The sequence below is a fragment of the Peromyscus californicus genome, unplaced genomic scaffold (genome assembly GCF_007827085.1).
Source record: "Peromyscus californicus insignis strain IS unplaced genomic scaffold, ASM782708v3 Scaffold_19__1_contigs__length_69161282, whole genome shotgun sequence".
Lineage (NCBI taxonomy): Eukaryota > Metazoa > Chordata > Mammalia > Rodentia > Cricetidae > Peromyscus > Peromyscus californicus.
In genome coordinates this window covers 66,122,366-66,144,894 of record NW_026294491.1, presented here as the reverse complement: position 1 = coordinate 66,144,894, position 22,529 = coordinate 66,122,366, and the positions used below count along the sequence as shown (strand labels likewise).

General features: G+C 36.5%; 1 protein-coding gene across 9 annotated transcripts in view; it reads left to right on the top strand.

The window, feature by feature from the left end:
• The window catches only part of Tbc1d5 (TBC1 domain family member 5), a 477,512-nt gene that overhangs the window by 294,611 nt on the left and 160,372 nt on the right, over window positions 1-22,529 (top strand). For all 9 annotated transcript variants that reach the window (XM_052745614.1, XM_052745612.1, XM_052745611.1 and 6 more), the window contains 4 exons: window positions 3,798-3,886; window positions 5,360-5,410; window positions 5,524-5,593; window positions 6,988-7,160. In XM_052745614.1, coding sequence (XP_052601574.1) covers window positions 3,798-3,886; window positions 5,360-5,410; window positions 5,524-5,593; window positions 6,988-7,160 — 383 coding nt within the window. The remainder of the gene's footprint in view (window positions 1-3,797; window positions 3,887-5,359; window positions 5,411-5,523; window positions 5,594-6,987; window positions 7,161-22,529) is intronic.

The following is a 22,529-nucleotide window of genomic DNA, read 5'->3' as shown; positions in this document are numbered from 1 at the left end:
ATATAAGTTTTATGTAAAGAATTTCTAAATGGTATTATTTAGAGAAAACTGAAAAGAAGGAAACTAAGTTTAGTGTGGATTCAGTCCCTTTGAATTATTTCATACTTTTTTTGTGTGTGTATACGTGTATAGATGCAATTCCTTTTCGTTATTTTGTGCTATGTGTGCATATTTCCCATGTGTGCATGTATATGTGTGTGTAGGGTAGAAGCCTACTTAGGTGTCTACCTCAGTTGATTTCTAATATATTTTTCAAGACAGGAACTTTGAGCCTGGAGCTAACTGACTGTACTGATTGCCAGACACACCTCTGGTATCCTCCTGTCTCTGTGCCCCTGGGCTGGTCTTGTATATGCATGCCACCACACATAGCTCTTTTACATGGGATTGAAGATCGAACTCAGGTCCTCGGGTTTATGCCGCAAGAACTTCACTGACTGACCCACCCATCCTCAGCCCCCTGTTTTGGTACCATTTTCAACCCTCCAGTTGTGGTTGTTCCTTCCACAGTTGCAGAACTTGGATGTAGAGGGCTGAATATATACACATACTGATACCCACATCTTTGTGTATACACAGATTAGTTTGTAACTTAACCATTTTAATATTCATTTCATTAATGTGTGTCTCCTGCTAATGAACAAAGCCCCGTTGAGGTTAGGAACCAGCCTACTTTAATTGTTGTGTCCCTAGCTCATGTGGCATTTGTCACGTGCTAAGCAAATGACAAATGATATTTGAATGAATGGAACATTTAGAGATAGGAATCCCACAGAAGCTAAACAGTAAACAATACTTAAAGAAGACAAATACACAGAGATAAAAAAATTACTTTTTTAAATTTAATATTTTTATATTTTGAAAATTTCATACATGAGTACTTTATTCACATCATTTACACCTTTCCCTCACTTCCTTCAAAATCCTCTTGTGTCCCTCTCTGCTCCCTTTCAAATTTAGTATCTCTTCTCATTTGTTACTGTTACATATGTACACATATGTATGTATGCATGTATACCACATATGGCATTTGTTTAATAATGCTCCTATATATGTATGTTTATGGTTGACTATTTGAGATTGGATAAACTATAAAGTAGCTTAATCCTGCGGAAAATTGATTTTCTTTCTCTTAGCAGCAATTTATTGCCTATAGCAATTAATCATCTGTTGGTTGGGGGCTTGTGAAGTTTCCTCTGTCCACATTAGTATGTCAAGCGATATTGTGATTATGCATGGCTTATTTAGGCAACCACATTGTTGAGATTTCATGGGTGCATTTTTCTTGTTAGCTCTAGAAGACCCTCAATGGCAGGCATCCTATCTTCCAGCTCTAACAATCTTCCCACCATTTTTCCTCGGTTTTTCCATGTTGGTGGTTGCATTGTAAATATACGAAATGGATTTGTATGTCCCTGGTCACTTAGTCTCTGAGTTTTACTAGGTGTGATTTTTCTGAACTAGTCTCAGAAATTCAAAATGAAGCTTCTTTGATGATGGATCAGAATTACCTTTACCTTTGGTTGTAAGGATACGTATTTGAATTCAACAGAATTTTATTAGTTTAGGAAAAGGGTAGAACTAGGGTCTGTGACCCCTCCAACCACAGCTGACTGTCTAGGTTTATAATGTGAAGCATGAATTCCCTCCTATTGAGAGAGGCTTAAGTCCAATTAAATGAACGTTGCTCATCCCCAAGATATAATTGGCACCATTGGACGGACCTTTTTGGGTATCTTGCCAGAGTGGCTATTGTTGTAGTTTGTAGCTTCAAATCTGGGTAGAACTATTGATTGCTTTTTTGTCTTTGTAGCTTGTCCCTCCCAATACTCTGACAACTAGTCTTTGAGAGCGAGCTTTCCGGGTCACTTCCCACTAAGTTCCTCCGAGTCCTGTGTCCAGCTTATACGATGTTTTAAGCAATAAGGACTTAACCTTCAAGTTCTGGGAGGCAACTAAGAGCAATGGCATAGAATATGCCAATATTTTAGAGACATTTTCTCACTTAAGTGTTTCTCTTCCCTGATATGTATAGATTTATATCAAGTAGAAAAAACCCACCTAGCATACCAGTGAAAAAATATGGGGTAAACATTCAATTTGTAATAAAAGATGGCATTTCAGAACTCTTAGGGAAAGTTGGATATTCACCTTATGATATAATTGAAAATGGAGTATTTATCAAATAAAGTAGTTTATAATTATTTAGAAATAAATCATTTTACTCTTTCCTGATAAAAATGAGCCTACTTTCAAATGAGTGAAGAAAAATTTCATTTATTTCATTAATTTCCTTCCTTAATCTTTACGTCAGAGAGGTCTTGTTGGGCATGAAATACATGGAAGATGGTTTATCATAATGATAGGAACTTCAATGTGTGATGTGGTATATCAAAATTGAAAGAAAAATGATAAACAGGAAATATTTTAATAACAAATTAAATAGGTTTAATATCTTTAATTGGTAAAGAAGTGTTACATAGTTTAGTAGGTCAGACACTGTGGAGATGGCTCAGTTGTTACAGTGTTTGCTGCTCAAGAAGTCCTAAGTTCAGATCTCAGAAGCCATGTCAATGATGAATGGATGTGGAGGTCTGTCTGTAATTCCAGCCTTGGAATACAGAGCAAGGGGGCCCCACTACAACCTGACTGACACGACTAGCCATATCTTCAAGCCCTGTATTTAATTGAGAGATCTTGCCTCAATGAGTAAGATGGAAAAACAATTACGGTAGATTACTGATGTGTGAACCTTAGGCCTCCACATAGGAACATATGGGCATGATTAAACAGGTGTTAATCGTGTTTAATTGATTACAGTTAACACATGTGTAACCCACATATATGAAAATAAATATTTAACACCATACATGTATATACATGGAACGACAGCACATACACACACCCTTCACTAAGACAGAATAGATTACTCATTAAATAAAAATGACCAGCAGAAATTTTGAGTTCAGTCTTACTAGTAGTTAAAAAAGCACTGTAGCAACAATGTGATTTTGAGAATTAAGATCTTTAAAAAGGTGAAAGTAACAACTAACATTTTGGGAGGTTTGTTCCTATTTGTGTGATCCACTGTTGAGCACCAGTATAAGCGAAAACATTTTAACTTTGTTGTTGAAGTACACAGAAAAATATGAGGTTTCTGATTAAACATGTTTAAAATTATATTGAAAACTTTATTTTCTGTCATGCTTGCTAAAGATTGTTTCTCTTATTATCCAACATTTCTAGCTAGCTGACTTCAGCTCTTCCTAAATCTACAGGCATCCTAATTTGGAGCCATTATATAATGAAAACATTGGGTGTAATTTCTTAGGTCTACAGTTCTTCATTGCCCTTAGTGCAGATCTTTACACTGTAGCTCATGATTATAATTTGCATAAGTGAAATTCATATTTATGAGTACAGATCTTGAAGCAACTGACAGGTGCAAGGTTGTCTACCATGCCAATTTATTGTTTGTCATGTCATTTAAAAGATAAATGCTTCTATATTTTAAAGAAGAATACATGCTCTGGTGGAATTACAATCAAATTCTAAAAGTGATAGAACTCACTTTGTAGCATTCTACTTTCATGCTTTTCTCTGTAACATGGACATCTTTGTGGCAGAGATTGTTTGAATGAGTATTTACATATTGAAAATGTTGTTTGACACACATGAAACCTTGGGTCAGTCTCAAGCACTGGAGCGAAAGAACAAAAGCACTTGACTCAGCTGATAGTATCTATTAGTGAACGCTTGCTATCTTTCCATTCATTTCTTCTGATCCTGTGTTTCAGGGTATGCATGAGCTACTAGCACCTATCATCTTTATCCTTCACTGTGATCACCAAGCTTTTCTACATGCCAGCGAGTCTGCACAGCCCAGGCAAGTTGTTACATGCGTTTGTGTGTATTTTCTGCCCTCACTGTGTCTTTTGTTATGTTAAAAATCTCAAATATTTTCACATTGAAGCTACTTCAGTTTTGTATTCTGTGAACAATTGGTTGTATTTCATGAGACTGATCCATGTTAAATTCTAATGCTAGTTTACATTATAGCAAGTTTGAATCGTGTCTTTGAAATGTTAGGACTTTGTCAAATGAAGACATAAATGTAATGGGCCAAAAAGGAAATGTTTATTATAATTTTTAAAATGCTGATATTCGATAATACTCAGATATGCTGTGCTCTAAGTTTTCACTATTAGTTGAATGAGAACTTTCTCCCTACAAGCTCTGACTCAGCTTAGTTCATAAAAGAGTAGTGCTACCAAAGACACTGGTCTGTGAAATAGAGTGGCTTTTCATGTTTCGAGACACATTCAGTTATTCTTTCTTATAAATGACTTTTGTAAATGGCCTTAACTTTGGTACTTGTTAAAGTTTAGTTATCTATCTTAAAACACCAGTGAAGCAACTAAGAAGCATTTTATGACTGGTGAGCTATAAGATTGCAGGGCATTGTCAAGAGTATTCTAATCGAAATGAATTGTATGCAGGAGAAAAATACCTGCTGGTAACTTGACACATGTTTGTATACTTCCTAATCAGAGGTAAGCTGTCTGTTTTGCTGGACACAGGCCCAAATTATATTAACCTTTGTCTACTAAAATATGAATTAGTGGATGCATAATGTCTAGTGTTCTAATTTCATTGTTTTCATAAAATCTTGACACAAGTAACTTATCTCTTAACTGCCTTGAGTTACTCTACAATCTAAGAATGAAACTAGTTTTGAGATCATGTTTCATGCCAGTTTTATTTCTGTCACTGTTGCCTGTGACATACATTCATAAGAACAAATAAGTGAATGGAAGGAACTTCAGAATGAGAAGACTTTGCTATTTTAGTTTATTACAAAGTAGAACAGCATTGAGTAGATTTGCTAAAGGTGCCATTAGTGACTAATTGATGGTAAGATAATAAAAAAGAAGGCAATAAAACACTTTTTGGTATTGCATGCTCAATTAGTAACTATAGTTTTTGTTTTGAAAAAAACTATGTATTATAGAGTAAAAGATATTCTAGATCAAAGTTAGTCAAGGAATATAGTGTCACTCTTTCCATATGTTATCTGGAATAATCAGAAGGAATATAGTGTCACTCTTTACATACATTATCTGGAATAATTAGATTGTTACTTCATTGGGACACAGACAAGCAAATAACTTCTTTCTGATCTTTATAAAAAACAGAATTGTGTTTGTTGTTGGAGTTGACCTTTGGAAGGCTACCTTTTTAGTTGCACATTGTGTGTAAGTTAACTTATGCATGCAGACTAAGGCAGAAGCTACATCTACTGGAGTCATTAAAATTTGCTCATGTTGATTGTTTGAATTGTCTTTTTTTTTTTTTAAAGCGAGGAAATGAAAACTTTATTGAACCCTGAGTATCTGGAGCATGATGCCTAGTAAGTACTACAGCTATCGCTTTTTCTTTTTTCTTCTTTTTTTTTTTTTTTTGATGCCATCAGTACTTTAGTGAAGATTAAATATGGAATTATTTTATTTTTCTAATTTTTAGTGCAATGTTCTCACAGCTTATGGAAACTGCTGAGCCTTGGTTTTCTACTTATGAGCATGATGGTCAAAAGGTAACTCTTATAGTACAGCTCTCTTCAGCACCCTTGAGTTAACAAATACACTTGAATTAACAGCTGCAGTAAATAAAAGCATACACTAGAATTACTAGTGATTTCACTGTAATATATCTAATCATTTTGTAATACAATATGAAAATACTTAGGGTATAATAGTGAATCTAAATATCTATAACATTCTAGTAATATTGGTAGATAAATAACACAACATGAAGATTCATGTAAGTAAATGGAACCTTTCCTTTATATATGCATATTACTCATGCAGTATTGCCACTTAATTATAAATTATTATAAACTTTTTAAGTCTGTTTTGTCTTTTTGAGACAGAGATTCAATATTTAGCCCTGCCTAGTTAGTAACTCATAGAGATCTGCCTGCTTCTGCCCCCTGAGTATTGGGATTAAAGATGCGTACCATACCTGGCTATTATAAACTTTTTATTGCAATCTTAGTGAGTTTTTTTTAATGCATTCCTATTGAACCACATCGATAAATATCTGTGTCAGATAGATTGCCTTTCTTTTACTAGTATATTATTTTAAACTCACAGATTTAATATCCATGTCTTTACTCTTACATTATTTTAGTTGTTTTCATTTTACTTATATTTATTAAAGCTCTGTGTAGGGTTGAAATCACTCAGGAAAAGCATTTGAGCAGAGGATAAAATTGAGACTTTTCTATATGAAAGAGGAGTTTTGGGAGAAGAAGCATAAACAGTATTCTTTGAACATTAGATTCAAACCCAGTGGTAAACTAAGAATCCCTAGTGAGGGATGCTACAAATGCCAGTTTCAGAGACATAGAAACAAAGGACTGAAGGTCCAGGTGGGTCAGGCTTGTGGAGTCCATGAAGACTGGAAGTGGTGGGAAAAGGACGTTGAAGTAGGGCCTCACAGGTTTATTTTAAACAGTTAGAGTTATTCATCTTTTCTCACCTACTTCAACTGACAAAAAGACAGAGAAGAAAACATTTCTAAAATGATCTCTTTGGTTTTTTCCCTTTTGTATAGTTTTCATTTGGAGTTTCAGTTTTAATTGCCACAAGAAGTGCACTTCCATCGAAGTGTTACGTTTATATGCTGTGGCTAAACAGATCAGCTGGCCAGGGGCAGCTTGACAGCTTCACTGCCTCTAGCCAAATTCTCCTGGAAAAGTTAATGTCACAAGAGAAACTATTCAAGTGAAAGATACTTAGAAGAGATACCCTGGCCGTATGAGCACATACTATGGCCATATGAGCACAAGCGCCCCCTGTCTGTGTTTGAGTGTCATGCCTTTGTTATGATACAGTAGTGTTGGTTCTTTGGATCAGCTAAAAACCAATGTCCATGTTTCTCAATTTCAAATTGAAATAATGCATGTTCTATTTTTCTTATTTTCAGGGAAAAGAAACTCTGATGACCCCCATCCCCTTTGCTAGACCCCAGGATTTAGGGCCAACAGTTGCCATTGTTACTAAAGTCAACCAGATCCAGGATCATCTACTGAAGAAACATGATATTGAGCTCTACATGCACCTGAACAGACTAGAAATTGCACCACAAATATATGGGTTGTAAGTTTTAAATTTCTACTTTAGCAATTCCTAATTATGATTTTCTGCTAGTTTCTGAATAGCTTGGACCCCTAAAAGAAAGGACTGGTCTAGCTCCATGTTATTTATGTACCATTCTCAACCCATTTATTTCCACATATGGTATCTCATCTGAAATAGCTGCTACTCCTTTGTTATAGCCGAGGAAGCTCATCCTTTTAGACTAACTCTATAACCTTCAACTTGAGGTTATAGCTCAAGCCCAGTCATATTGGTTACCTCGTTTGCAGGGTTTCTTTAGAAAAATGTCTTTGAACATGGCAGAGTCTGTTATTCGACTATATAGTCTAAGGAAGCATGGGATTGCACAGGTAAACACTCATGAGTCCAGACCTGTGACCCAGAGTCCTCTAGACTGTCTGTGTTCTATGCTTGCCTTGGAGAAAAATGTCCTTCTCAGTGAACATGCTGTATTAATTTTCTGTAGCCACATAACATGTTAGCAGAAGAATAGGGACTCAGTCATTCCATTGTGTGTGTGTGTGTGTGTGTGTGTGTCTGTGTGTGTGTGTGTGTGTGTGCACACGCATGTAGGCAAATTAGAAAAATATTGGTTTAGTTAGTGTAAGTTAGCTATGTACAGCTGTAGATAACATAATTGTTCATCATATTTTAAAAATGTTCCTTTTTTCTTTATCTACCGCTGAGCAATTTCTTGGAAGATACTTTTAGGAAGCCTAACTCTCAATTAGGTGGGATATTGAAAGATAAGAACATCATTGAGATGTACATAGAAGTTTCTCAGTAATTAATAGTTTTGAAGGATCTCAAATGACTCAAGTTTGAGGCCAGAGCAGGGACTAGGTTTTTAAACTTATATAAAAGATGCAATGAGTGTTTGATGTATGTTTTTTTTTTTTTTTTTTTTGGTTTTTCGAGACAGGGTTTCTCTGTGTAGCTTTGCGCCTTTCCTGGAACTCACTTGGTAGCCCAGGCTGGCCTCGAACTCACAGAGATCCGCCTGGCTCTGCCTCCCGAGTGCTGGGATTAAAGGCGTGCGCCACCACCGCCCGGCCTGATGTATGTTTTCTTGTGAGGTAGAATCTTTCACTGATAACAATCTCAGCCTTTTCTTCTCGGGAAGTACTGAGTTCTGTTGAGGATGTCTGCTCTCTTGTGCTTATGGCACTGGTTTTTATTTGTGTGATTTAGCTTTGGCATCAGTGAAACAGCTCCATTATTCCTATTAGAAATGACAAACTTTTGTGTTACAGTCATTGGGCAGCACAGGCTGATGTGAAGGAACTGCCATTTAAAAGTGAAATAATATGTGTGTCACTATAAATACTGAACCTTCTTTTAAAAGGTCAGGATTTAAATTGTTTTCCTTTCCATGATGCAAAGAATTGGTACATTCAAAGGTAAATGCACATTAATGCCTCAAGGAAATTTTAAGTATAAAAAAGAAGTGGTTTTGGTTGTTTTAAACTCCTTTTCATTTAATTATTATGTGGCGAGGGTACTTTTGGTCGCGGGGGGAGGTCTAGTCTATTTGGTGTTCTATAAGCTTCTTGTATCTTCATAGGTATTTCCTTCTTTAAGTTGGGAAAGTTTTCTTCTATGATTTTGTTGAATACATTTTATGTACCCTTGAGTTGGTATTCTTCTCCTTCTTCTATCCCTATTATTCTTAGGTTTGGTTTTTTCATGGTGTCCCAGATTTCCTGGACATTTTGTGTTATGAGTTTTTTGGCTTTGGTGTTTTCTTTGACTGATGAATCCATTTCCTCTATTGTACCCTCTACACCAGAGATCCTCTCTTCCATCTCTTGTATTCTGTTGGTTATGCTTGCATCTGTGTTTCCTGTTCGTTTACTCAAGATTTTCTATTTCCAGCATTCCCTCTGTTTGTGTCTTCTTCATTGTTTCTCTTTCCCTTTTCAGATCTTGGACTGTTTCCCTCATCTGCTTTTTTTGGCTTTCTTTAAGGGATTATTGATTTCTTCCAATTTTTTATTTTTCTTTTCCTCAATTTCTTTATTGGTTTCTTCCAATTTTTTGTTTGCCTTTCCCTCAATTTCTTTAAGAGAATTTTCAATTTTTCTTTAAAGGCCTCTAGCATCTTTAGGAAGCTATTTTTAAGGTCAGTTTCTTCTGCTTCTACATTGTGATGTTCAGGTCTTACTGTTGGAGGATGGCTAGGTTCTGGTGACGCCATATTGCTCTTTATGTTGTTGTATGTATTTTTGCATTGACGTCTGCCCATCTCTTCCTCTAATATGTGCAAGAGGTGTCTGTGTCTGAATGAGGTGCTATTGGTCCACTCTGTGCTTGTTGTGTCTGTGTCTCAGGCGGCCCCTTTGGGTTCAATCTCTTGGTCTAATTTGATCTGGCTAGCTGATTCTGTGACTCAGAGATTTGCTCTTGGTCTTATCAGGGCTCTTGGTCCAGTTAGAGCTGGTGGATTCTGTGTCTCAGGAAGCCACTCTTGGTCCAGTGCGAGCTGGCGGATTCCTTGTCTCAGGAAGTTACTGGGGTCTCAGGCAGATGGGTATTGGGGTAGGGCGTGGGTCTGGTAGATTGCAGGGGTTTTGGTTGGGGAGCCTGGCCGAGGGGAGTTTTCCCTGCTGGCCAGCAACTGGGGCAGAGTTGGCTGGGGGTTGCAGGGGACTGTCTATGTCCCAGGGCCTGGGGTCCCAGAGCAATTATATGTGTCACAGAATCTCTACCATGAAATCTCAACAAGAGGACTGTTTAAACAAAGCCTGAGCTCTGGCAATACCAGTTGACATGCCTGTGTTAGTAGGGGTAATCTCATGGGTTCCACTCCTAGATGAAGAACTACAGGTAATTAACTGCTGGGAGGTGAATTTACCTATTCCAGAGATATGCCTCCTAATTTGTTATATAGTACCAAGTGATTAGCTCTAGAAACTTAGACATACAAGATAAAAGGATGTCATTTTTTAAAGTTTTGTGGTTTAATAAATAATATCTCTGATGTTGCTTTTGAGGCTGTAAGCTTAGCAGAATGTATTTAGATTAGAAGGGTGGTGACTCTTACCCTCAAAGAGAAGCCATAATTCATAAGGTTTGGAGGGTAGATTTTAGGATTTGGTAGGAAATTGATGAAGGAAAAATCCTAGAATTAAATTAATTAATTTCTCATATTTAGTTTCATCTTTCATCTCTGGCTTCTTTAATCCATGTATCTCTGCATACTCCTACTTTTTTCCTTAACCTGATCATCCAGACACAAATTGAGTATCTGCTGGTAATGGCCACTTTTTCCTTTTGCTTGTGGGAATCTATATAATACCATGCTCCATTGTTAAGTGTACTTAGTGATTAATCAAACCTGTGTTACCAAGGTCTCTGAGGACATTGTATATTCTTGATAGGTCTCTCATCAGACAGAAATTTTTACTCTTGGTTTCTTATTTCTAGCTACTATGCTTAATCTGTGTAAAACTTCTTATGGGAACTCTAAATCAGTGCTTCAAAATCTCCCCACACATTGAGGTTTCCAGAGAAGTTCTTCTTGTTTGTTTGTTGTTTGCTTTTTATCTTTTTGGTTTTTTTTGTTTTATTTTGTTTTTTGACTCTTCTAAGACATTGAGATCACCCCAGTAGGTATTTTGTGTGAAAATTCTAAGTCATGTTTCATTCTTTTGCAATTTTTTATTATTTGAGAATTTATACATGCGTGTAATATATTTTAACTAAATCCATCCCCTTTGAATTACCTCCTGTATTAATTCCTTCTGTATCACCTCTCACATGTTTCCCTCACACTACAATGTTTTGGTTTGTTTTTTGTTTTGTTTTATTAAAACTTACTGAGTCTACTTACTGATGGTATTGCCTGTATGTTCATGGATATAGCCTCTCTGATGCTACATCCTTGAAGCAAAGTTTCATTCTCCTAGAAGCCGTCAATTACCAATAGCTCCTCAACTAATGGTAAAACTTCATGAGCCCTCCCTCATCCATGCTGACATTTTGTCTAGCTTGATCTTGTGCAGGTCTCTGCCTGAATTCCCAGCATGCTCCTTTTTTACCCCTTACCAGTGCACTCTATCAGTGTTAAGACATGGGAACAGAAGGAATGAAGATAAGGAAGAGAGAGAGGTAAATGAAATGTGGGGAGAATGCTTCAGTGTTTGCTAGCCGTGCGTTTTAGTCAGTCACACATCATGCAGCAGTAACCCCCTCCTGCCTCCCTTTGGAAAATGACTTCAAGGTCTCTGAAGAAAGACCGTGTAACTTATTTACCTGCAGCAAATCGATAACCATAGGTCCTTGGCTGCCCATAATCTAGTTTCTTGATTAAATGCTAAAACTATGGGAGACTAGGCCTGTACACCCTGGCTAAATGAACACTTCAGATCCAGTGTCCCCACAGCCACCTGACCAGTCCTAGCCTGCTTTTGCCTCATAGGTACCTGGCTTCTGCTTCTGTGTTCTGGTTAGTCAGAAGTTTGTCTCTTCCCTTAGATGTTTTTAGATTTATAAGATCTCATGTTAAATAAGTGATTTGTTATTTCAGTTTTTCTTAGTTTCTTCAGTTTTAAGCTTTTTATTTGAGTATTAAGAGGAACATTATTACTCACAACAGCCGCACTTCTCTCGAAGGCTCAGGGCAGTACAGATAATTTGAGAGCTGTCAGAGACTCTGTGTATGGTTTTCCTTTATGCCTGAGAAATTGGAGAAGATTATAAATAAATTATTTTAATTTTCAACTTAAAACCTTTGAAAATAATATATATATTACTGGATTGTTCTTAGTAACAATTTTAAGTAATTATAAATAAATATTGAAAATAATAATAAATACTGCAATAAATGAATACTGAAAATAATCATGGACGTTCTAAAACAAGTCACTTTAGTATTTTAAAGTAATCATGGACCTTCTAAAACAAATGACTTTAATATTTTAAAATAACATTTATTTTAATCAACTGGCATTCCTCAAAATACCTTTAGAATTCCTTTTCTGGAGTTATCATTACTAACATAGAGGATACATTAAAACCTGTTTCATACCTGTATAATCAAATAATCAAAGAATATATATACATCTATATACACATATATATAATACATAATCTTATTCTTCACAATGTTCATTGATCACATTTACCTTTAATTATAAGTGTTAGTTCCTTATTAGAATAAGATTCACCCTGAAAACACAGCACACTAATGTATAGAAGGTAATCATAATATGTACAATGGGTTCTGAATGAGTTATTCTTGTAAAAATTTCAGTGTCTTTATTTAAAAAAAGCAGCAGAACTTTGTAGTCATGTGTCTTATATATTAATCTAGCTGTGATGAAAATTAATCTTCATTATTTATAGGAAAATCAAAACAATAAACTGAATATTACTTACTGGTAAATATTATATTATTATTATTTAAGGAAAGCTTGTGAAGAGGTAATCCACCCTGAGATAGCTGCCCTTTCCTAGAAGACTCTTATTCACCCAGTATCATATTTCAGTGAAGTTGATTTTCTACTTGAGCTATTTTAATTGGCCACAGCCTCCTGAGAGTCACTGTTCATTCTTAAAAATCAACCGGGGACCCTGGAGCCTGGAGAGTGGCCTAAATAGGAGAGTAGATTTGAAGGATGTGGAGAGTGGTGAGGTAGAGTCTGTGCCACTAGCTGTCTTCCTCACAGATGGAGCTGAGCCAGTAGGTGACAGTTACAGGACTTGGGCGACCGTTTGGTAGAGCTGTACTAAAACACAAAAACAAAACCCTCACTGGCTTGTAAGAAACACAATAGGGGGAAGTAAAGATAAAGAGAGTTAAATGATCCCATCTCTTATACTGCACACCACAGTCCTGTTGGCTAGATTTGGATTTCCAGCCTTTGCCCAGCTGGTAAATCGTTGAAAAGTATCTTAGGTCATATGATCCCATTGTAGCCAATTGGGTGGTTTGGCAGACAGCAGACATCTATTGACATAAATTATATGCACACTGCATTTGTCTGTGAGCATTCTTTGCTTGTCTGTATATCCCCCATAGATAGATGCATAAATTGTGTGTGTAAGTCCATACCTGAATATTTATGCCCAGTAATAAGTACCTTGATTCCTTCTAGGAAACAGACCGGTAGGAATAATCTAGTTAGAGCAGTTTCTATGGGGATTTTTGTTTATTCCTTTTTTCATATTTCCTCCAGTTGTAAAAATTACAGTGATTACACATCATAAAGCCTATCTGTAATAAAATGCATCAGCTAGCCAAGGTTTTCATCGCTCACTCAATAATCCATTAATACAGCAACGCTGCCCAGGCATCTTTATAATACCAACTCGGAGGTAATTTTAATCAGCTAGACCAGCTGGTATTTAACAGCAGCTGCTGGAGATGCCACAAATATACTCAGTAGCTGACATCTTTATTTGCAGTTTTTCAAGGGAGAAGAGATTCTCCTGTGGTTATTTGTATTAGGCATTTAAAGGAAGGTGTAAAGCAGATAGGGTTTATGCCTAAATGAGAAGGGAAAAGGAATGATGATAAAAAAACAACGGTGATAAGTTCCATTAGAAGAGGTTTGTAAATGCCGAAGATGCTGAAATAAATAACAGTACATTGGCTCAGTGGACTTCAGACCTTCTTCCTGGTTATATTTGCACTAATTGTGGGTATCACTAGCAGTAAAAATGTGGTCTGTATGGCATCTTTATGTCCTTTTACACTAAATTTGTAGTATCTTTTACTACATAAACCTGAAGAAATCACTTGACTCTAGACACTTTGCTCATGTATGAACTCTGACTCAACCACTTCATGTCATGTCTTTTCTGTGTATTATGAATATATTTTGTAACTTCGATTATGATATTTTATACACATAAGGGCAACATTGATATGCATTATCTAGTAATAAATGTGGACGGCCATTTTGTACTAATAGGCAGCATAGCAATGTGAAGTTAGCAGTAACGAGACCATTATAAACAAAAATTTAATTACATTTGGTGGATCTTGGCTTACAAAGCACAGAAGTAAGTAATAGACTTTGCTGCTCATAAACGACTAGTCTGTTAAGTCCCTTGGCTTTCAGCCCTTTTACTTTTATATTTTGTAAAATGCTTTGCTATCTCTTCTAAGTAGGAATTGTTGTCAGAACCTTTGGATTTGTAAAATCTTCCCCTTTTGGAAATGGGCTACAAAAATACTTTTGGTTCAATGAAAAAAATAAAGTAGAAGGCGGCATGAGTGTAAAACAGTGGTCTTTCAGAGTAGCTATAGAATTCCTATTTATAGACAGTGGCTTTGTGTAGAGAGCTGTACACTGAAATATGTTGAAGTCAGTGTCTAATACATACTTTCAGAGCTAATTTCTTTTGTCATTTTCTCTAAGATTGAACTTAGAAAATTAAATAGTTTTGTTTTTTGTTTTTTGTTTTATTAAGGAATTAAACTGGACAAGAAATTTTACTTAGTAGTTAAAGGCAATTAACACCCAGCCTGCCACCCAGAGTTCTATTCCTGGGACCCAGGTAGTGGGGGGGGGGGGGAACCACTGACTCCCTCAACCACAAAATGCTTACTTTGGCATACAGGCTTTTACACACACACACACACACACACACACACACACACACACACACACACACACACGAAAGAAAAATCAGCTTAAGAAAATGGATGTGTGGACCTTGTATAGCTGCTATAGAAAACATGTTTGTTGTTTCTGAGTCTTACAGAGTAAGAATAACCTTTCTTATGTTCATATTTTTTGCTTAAAACCCCCTAAAAATGTTAATTACAGTTCAAGTGCACTGCTGTACTAAATGTCCAAAGATTGACCGAATCCACTGTAACGCAGTCTTTGCAGGGAAGTTCACCTGTCAGGGCCTGTGACTTTCTTTCCCAGATCCTAAGAGTTACCTGACAACCATGCAGGGCTGTGACTGAAAGTCAGCAGTCAGTGACAGGAAGGAGCACTGAGAGAGCAGTTCGAATCTTAATATTACTTAGCTGGCTTTTGTGTTTGGATTTGTTTATAGTGGAAACAGCCCATTTAAGTGTGTTAGTGTGTTTGACAACAGACAGTTTGATATATTGCTGGGCACAGCAGTAGGTTGGATTTGAATGGTATTAGCTCTCAGTGTTTTGATTAATGGTAATTGTCTCCATGAAAAGGCATTTTTTACTACAACTCATAGTTCTGGAAACAGAAGTCAACTTACAAGATCCATAATTACTATTCTGAGTTAGCACATAAAAGGGCAAGGAAAGCCTGCTGCAATAGCCCAGTAGGGTTTGCTTTTCCCTCCCTCCGCTTTGTATTATAGTTAGAGACTGTTCCTTTTGTCAGAATATAAATCTTCCCTTGTTTATCTTTTGTTCAGTATGTGAAGTTGATTTATGACACATTTCTGTTGCCCATAATTTAGTTTAAATCCTGTACCAGGGTGAAGTTTTCACCTGTCTGTACAGTGGGCTATAAAAGGAAAGCAAAGCAGCCAAGTGTGATGTGGAAGGAAGAGAAAACATACTTACATTTCTTGTTTTTCTTCTTTTAACAAAACAAAGTAGCCCAGTAATATAGAAAATGGCTAGTTTTTTTTTTAAACACTGCAGAGGTTTTTTATCACTTTTGTAGAATATTTCATATACCACTAATGAAGGAAAACTCAGTGGAAACGTAAAGGTAAATTTTATTTGTAGAAAATAAAAACTGCATTTAAGGACCAAGTTTTTATTAGCACAGAAGCATCATGCCCTGATAACATCTCCTATTTTCATATATAGGTCCATATTAATATATGATATATATATATATCTATGCATCATATTTGTAAATATTTAGGTAGATATAGATATTCGCAAAAGGACTACTTTGCAGTATTATCTTTAAACTATGGAAATTAATCTCAAATGAGTGTTCTTACCCTTAGCATTATGGAAAGAACCACTGGGGTCATAGAGGTAAGTGCTTTTATATATATATATACATACATATATATATATGTATGTATATATATATATATATATGTTCAAGGTTTTCTTTTGGCATATTTGTTTAGATCATGATAATGTTAAGCTAATAAATATGCTTGGTTGGGGAAGGTATTGTTTGTTTCAGGCTTTTGTTTATCTGCTTGGATAGCTGCTTATTTGTTTTTTTGTTTGTTTTTGTTTTATTTGTTTACTTGTTTTTTGAGGGGGAATAAAGTAAGTTTTGGAAGAGAGGTAGAAAAAACTCATTACTGTACTTATTCACCCTTGTTGAGATGAGAAAAATTGATAGTAAAGTAAAATATGATCAGTATTCTTCAAAAGAATGCAACTAGCACCCTTGTTTGTGAACTCAAGGTTGGGAATCAGTATGTACATGACAATCTTCCTCCTTTACTTTTGTAAAAAAAAAGCAAAATTTTGAGTCTCTGGTATTTGCCAAAGAAACTTAGTGTGATCTTTTAAAAATAATAGTTCTCTCGATTTTAGCAGGATTTTAGGTTTATATTAATATAAGCACTTTGGCATAATTATTAGCACATACCTTCCATATGGATGGCTTAATATATGCCATGTTCTATAATATATCTGAAAGGTACAAATCTGTGAAAGAAGAACTTACAGTGCACCAAATTATTTCCTCTAAAAGTGAACGATCCTGTTTCACAGTAGCATAGATTGATGCTATTCTTAGGCTATTTTAAGCAAAATTAAAATTAATAAATGGCTGCCTAACATATACCTAAGCCTTATATGCAGAAAAAGTATAACTTAAAAATATTCTTTGTAGGGAATAGCCATGTGTCATGGTATCTTTCATTGACAGGAATTTTAAGTAGCATAAACTAGTTGAATAGACCTCAATTAAATGATGATTTGTTAATGCAAATGTATCTTCATCCGTAGGCCATTACTGTGGAATGTTAACACACGATGTTAAAATACAAGAAATCATCCCATGCAGGTAGTAGTCAATCAGTTCTGACCTTATGTCTCTAGTGAAAGAAAGAGTATGTAAGTGACATTTAATCTGAATGAACAGAAAGATGGCTCTTAGAATCTTTGTGGCTCATGCTATTGGTTGATAGTGAGGTGACTGCTTTGTTTGGTAGATGGGTAGTTGTTTGTGTCTCAGTGGGGGCAGGCCATCACTTTCATCCTTTGTCATTCTTTCCAGGCAGCCCTCCAGACTGTATTACATTTGAAATTATATGTTCTTTTTTCCTTTCCCTTAGTTTTCTTCCGAAAGTGGTTTGTGAGACAATGGTAACAAATCAATGGTGATTTGTTAAAGTTAATACCACCAACACCCGAAGTTGTACAGTTATGGTCAGCTCCATAAGTGTCCAGTGAGCCATTTGTCAGTCTGTCAGTGACACACAACTACTCAGTCTCAGTTCTCTAAAGTTATGAAACACTCTGGCACTAATAAAATACAACTTATTTCACATCTAAAATGAACGTGATATTTACAAATGACTTGTGATACTCATATCAATTGTGGACCTGTATGCTAACTGCTTTCCTTACAGAGATAAATTTCTTTTTCTGATTGTTTAATCATTTAAATGTATCATTACTCCTAAAGGCATGTGAGCTAAACTAACTCATCCTGGTGTGATTAACTTGTGAGGCCAAAAACAGTCTCAGAAATGAGCTGTTCTGCAGCTGAAGGCATTAAGAATTTGCTGAAAGGACAAACAATAATTTTCATTTAGGAACCTCTAATCCTTTGCTGATCATCACTCTGCCCTCACTTATTTTTAGGAGCCCTAATCTCTGCAAAGTTTTTCAAGATATCAGTCAGACAGTTGTAATGTTGTAAAAAGGCAATGTTGTAAGCCATTTTCACTTGTGTTATTCTAGGTAAAATGTTGTAGTTACTATGCTATTTAAAATATAGTGAAAACATGAAATGCCATTTGAGTGAAAGCCCAGGTATTTCAGACAGTGGCAAGTTGCTTTAAGTAGAAGCTGATTGTGCAGGCAAGTCTTCAGAATGGCATAGCACAGTGATTCTCAAGCCTAGACCCAGCATCGCTTGGGAGATTCTTCAGTCCCTCATAGTCAGAAATAGGGAGTGGCCCAGCAACCTAGCTTCATGCAGGCTACAGACATGTTTCTGACATGCATTAAAGTTTGCAGAACAATGCAATACACTGATAGAGGCAAAATAACAAGACATTGTGGGTTATTTCAATCTTCAGTGTATGCATAGAATTCAGAGAAAAAGACAATTTTCAGTTTCACTCCTACTTGGTCACCACTGGTTTTTGTTTTGTTGTTGTTGGTTTGTTGTTGTTGTTGGTTTGTTGTTGTTGGTTTGTTGTTGTTGGTTTGGTTTGGTTTGGTTTGGTTTTTTGAGACAGGGTTTCTTTGTGTAGCTTTGGCACCTTTCTTGGAACTAACTACTGTAGCCCAGGCTGGCCTTGAACTCACAGAGATCTACCTGGCTCTGTCCCCCCACCCCCACCCCCGAGTGCTGGGATTAAAGGCGTGTGCCAACACTGCTCGGCTATCACGACTACTTTTTCTACCTACTTTTATATTTATTTGTTTTGTGTTTGCATGTATGTATGCATGCATGTGGGCATCCATGCATCACAACACTTGAAGATGAGAGAATAACTTTTGGGAGTTGGTTCTCTCTTCCCACCATGTAAGTTCTTGGGATCCAATTCAGCTTCTCAGGCTTGGAAACAAGTCCCTTTACCTACTGAAACATCTTGCTAATTCCAGGTTTTTTTTCTTTATCTTTAATCATTTTATTTTCTGGTATGCAACATAGTTGTGCAATTTGCAGGAAGATTCTATATTGTTCTGCATTGAATTGTCCATTATTTCTGACTGCAAGTGCACAGTGTGCAGAAATGCTAGTATTTGGTGTGGGTTATATACTATTTTACACTTATTTAAAATGAAGAATGAAGAGATACATTCTTTTTGATGACATTCTGGTGAATCTGTGAATAAGTGCCATGATGGAGGACTTGCCTACCATGTGCAAGACCTTGGGTTCAGTGCCAGGAAACACACACGTACTCACCCCTCCATAACGATTAATGATGAATCCTTGGGACTTAAAACTTTTATCCAAAGTAGACCTTATAGATACTGTAGTGATTAATATTGATTGTCAACTTGACAGATACTAGAATTACCTATGGGATAAGCCTCTGTGTGTATCTGTGAAGGAGTTTCTAGATTAGGTTTATTGTGAACAGGAACACCATTCCAGAGGCAGCGTTCCCAGACTGAAAAGGGGAGAAAGCAAGCTAAGTGTACATGTTTACTGTTCTCTGCTTCTACCCAAGTTTCCATTCATGACTTCCCACTATCATGAACCAAATGAACCCTCTTCCTTAGGTTGCTTTTGTTACAGCAACAAGAAAGGTACTTAATTCTGATACCAACAGCAACAAAGAGTAAGCCGAATCTACAGGGGAATTGCAGAAAGACTGTTGGAGGAGTCTGCCAGGAAAAAATTAGGAAAAGCTGAATTTAAGCCAATAATAATTATCGGTAATTTTGTTGAGGGCATTCCTGAATGTTTTGCAACTCAAGTTGCAGTGTGTGGAGCAGCAACACCCTGTCATATGGAAGTGTGGTGGAAATACGGAATTTCATTCTCCACCCCAGGCTAATCGGCTATGTAAGAATTCACATTTTAGTAAGATTTTCGGGAAGTTAGCAAGCACACAAAAAAGAGAAACTGACTTAACATATTAGCAGACAGGATTCCATCACTGACAGTGAGATTTGGTCACTGATAGTAAAGGCATATATTTAATAATGTCACCTTTGTAAGATGGAGAAGTCTGTGTGACTGTGGAAGTTCCAGGGGGCATTGGAGTGAATACCCAGGGTAAGAGAAGTGTTTTCATTAGCTCACTTGGACCTGATTGTCGAATGGATAGATTATGGAAATAGGAAAGATGATTAATTATCTTTACATTTTACTTACCTCTTCCCTAGGGAAAAAGTTAAAAATTTAGTGTCATAAGTGGGTTTCATCCAGGGAAAAATCAAAACAAAAAACTCTGAGCTGAGACTTTATGGGAGTTTTTTTAAGTAGGAGTGTTCAGATTTTCATATTTTTTTATACCTCAGTTACTTTATCTCAAGAAGTTTGAAATTTTTAAAGATGTTTATTTGCACTCTTTTCACATATGCATATACATTGTCAAAATTTAAATCTAGAGTAACTTGTCAATAATTTTTTTTTAAATTAGGGCCTCTGAAAGTTAGTTGTAACTAATTTAGTAGTTATCTATGTTTAGAAGAAACAAGATAGTTTATGAATTGAGAATTCACTGAATGAGTCATGAACATTCAGAAGAAGAGGTTACTCAGCTGTGTATCACTATTAATAGGTAGAATCAGGTGCTTGATCTACCTCATAGCACCTCAGTGAGGTGGACGCAAATATCCCCTGATGGGCAGAGGAGCTAACTTGCCCAAGTTCAACTAGCTGGCAATAATATCCTCAACTGCACCAAAAATTATGCTCTCTGAAAATACAAACTACACCAAACAAAAACATCCAAGCTATAAAATACATGTTGAATTATATAATTTTAATGTAATTTTATTTTGGTTTTAAAATATATACTATATTAACCTTCATTACCAGCTCATTTTTTGGAGCTGAATAAAAGTCCAGAGGCTGGGGAGTCAGCTCAGCAGTTAAAAGTACTTGTTCTTGCAGAGGACTCAGGTTTGAGTCCTAGCACCCAAATGGTGATTCACAACTACCATAACTTCAGTTTCAGGAGATCCAATGCCCTCCTCTGACCTTTGTGGGCAGTAGGCACACACATGGTGCACATAAATACATGCAGGCAAAAAACACTCACACATAAAATAAGATGAATAATTTTTTAAGTCCATAGACCAGTGGTTCTCAACCCTTTAATACAGTTCATGTTGTGGTGACACCAACCATAAGATTATTTCATTACTACTTCATAACTATAATTTTGCTCCTGTTATGAGTTTTAATGTACACATCTGACATGCGACCCCCAAAGGGGTCTCAACTCACAGGTTGAGAGACGCTGCCATAGACAATTTCGAGTGTATATTGAGTCGGTGTGTATTACTAGTGAATAAATATTGAATATGCTTTATAGGTTTACATGAATGACTTCAGAATTCTCAGGATGGATAAAAGTACTCAATACATAATATCGAGATGATTTATTGTTCATTTGGGACAGCAGATAATAGACTACCATTACCCCATAGAGATCATGGAGATAAAAGGAAGGAAGTGGAGCTGCCAATAAACAAGAACAATGCCCACACAATGTTAATGTAGTCTCAGGTATGACTGCTTTTTGTGTGTTCGTTCAATGCAAGCAAAGTATGAAAAGGAAGATAAACTTTTTTTTTTTTTTTTTCGGCCTGAATGAAAAGGCCACATCCCCCAAGGAAAATGATTCTTCCCCACTTAGCAGCCATGAATTACAGTTCTTCCCATAGGGGTGGGTCCTCAGGGACTCCTCCCCAGTCTTTGCTGAATGTGACTGTCTTGGTTTTGTGTAGGTGGTGTACAGGTGAGCACAGCTGCTGGGAGTCGATACATAGAGCAGCCATGGCCTATCTAGAAGTCAGCACGTCACAGCTTTCCTCCCCATCCATTAGCTTTCATGCTTTCCTTTTGTAGCTATTCTTATAGAAGTGCAGATCAGTTTTAATGAAGAAACATTTTACTTGAATAAAGTCAGTCTTGACATGAATTTATATGTAAAAAAGTTGAATGACTCTAAATATAGGTTTTATATTTTTTGGTTGTGAGCCTAGCCTTTAACGGCTGAGCCATCTCTCCAGCCCAGGTTTTATATACTTTAACACTATTAATGTGTTGTGGTTAGTCCGGCAGTGCAGCTTAAGAAACTTACCATAATGTGCAGAAGGAATTGATTGTGCGTGTGCATGTGCGTGTGCGTGTGTGTGTGTGTGTGTGTGTGTGTGTGTGTGTGTGTGTGTATAGTTTAAGTTGTATGTATGTGAAAGCGGATGTGGCTCTGGAGAATGGTCATCACTTTCTTCATATAATATTTCATTAAGCAGTGAGGGCCCTTTCTAAGTGTAGTTCAGGACAGAATTGCCTGATTTTGCAGTTTAGAATGATCTCTGTCTGCAGCAGAATGGGCCTGAATGAGGTGACAGTATGGAGACAGATAAGAAAGCAGCTGGAAAATCTTGTCTGGTAGGAAGTGATGAGGTCAAGGGCAGTAGAGTTGAAATGGGTGGATAACTGTGAGTCAGAGAATGCTGAGTTTTGCTCTCATGGACTGGATGTTGGACAAGCCACAGGTTAAGGACTGGGAGCCACTGTCCTCTCAGATCCAGTAGAGAGAGGCCAGGGTGAGGGAAGATTGTTAGAATGTGTT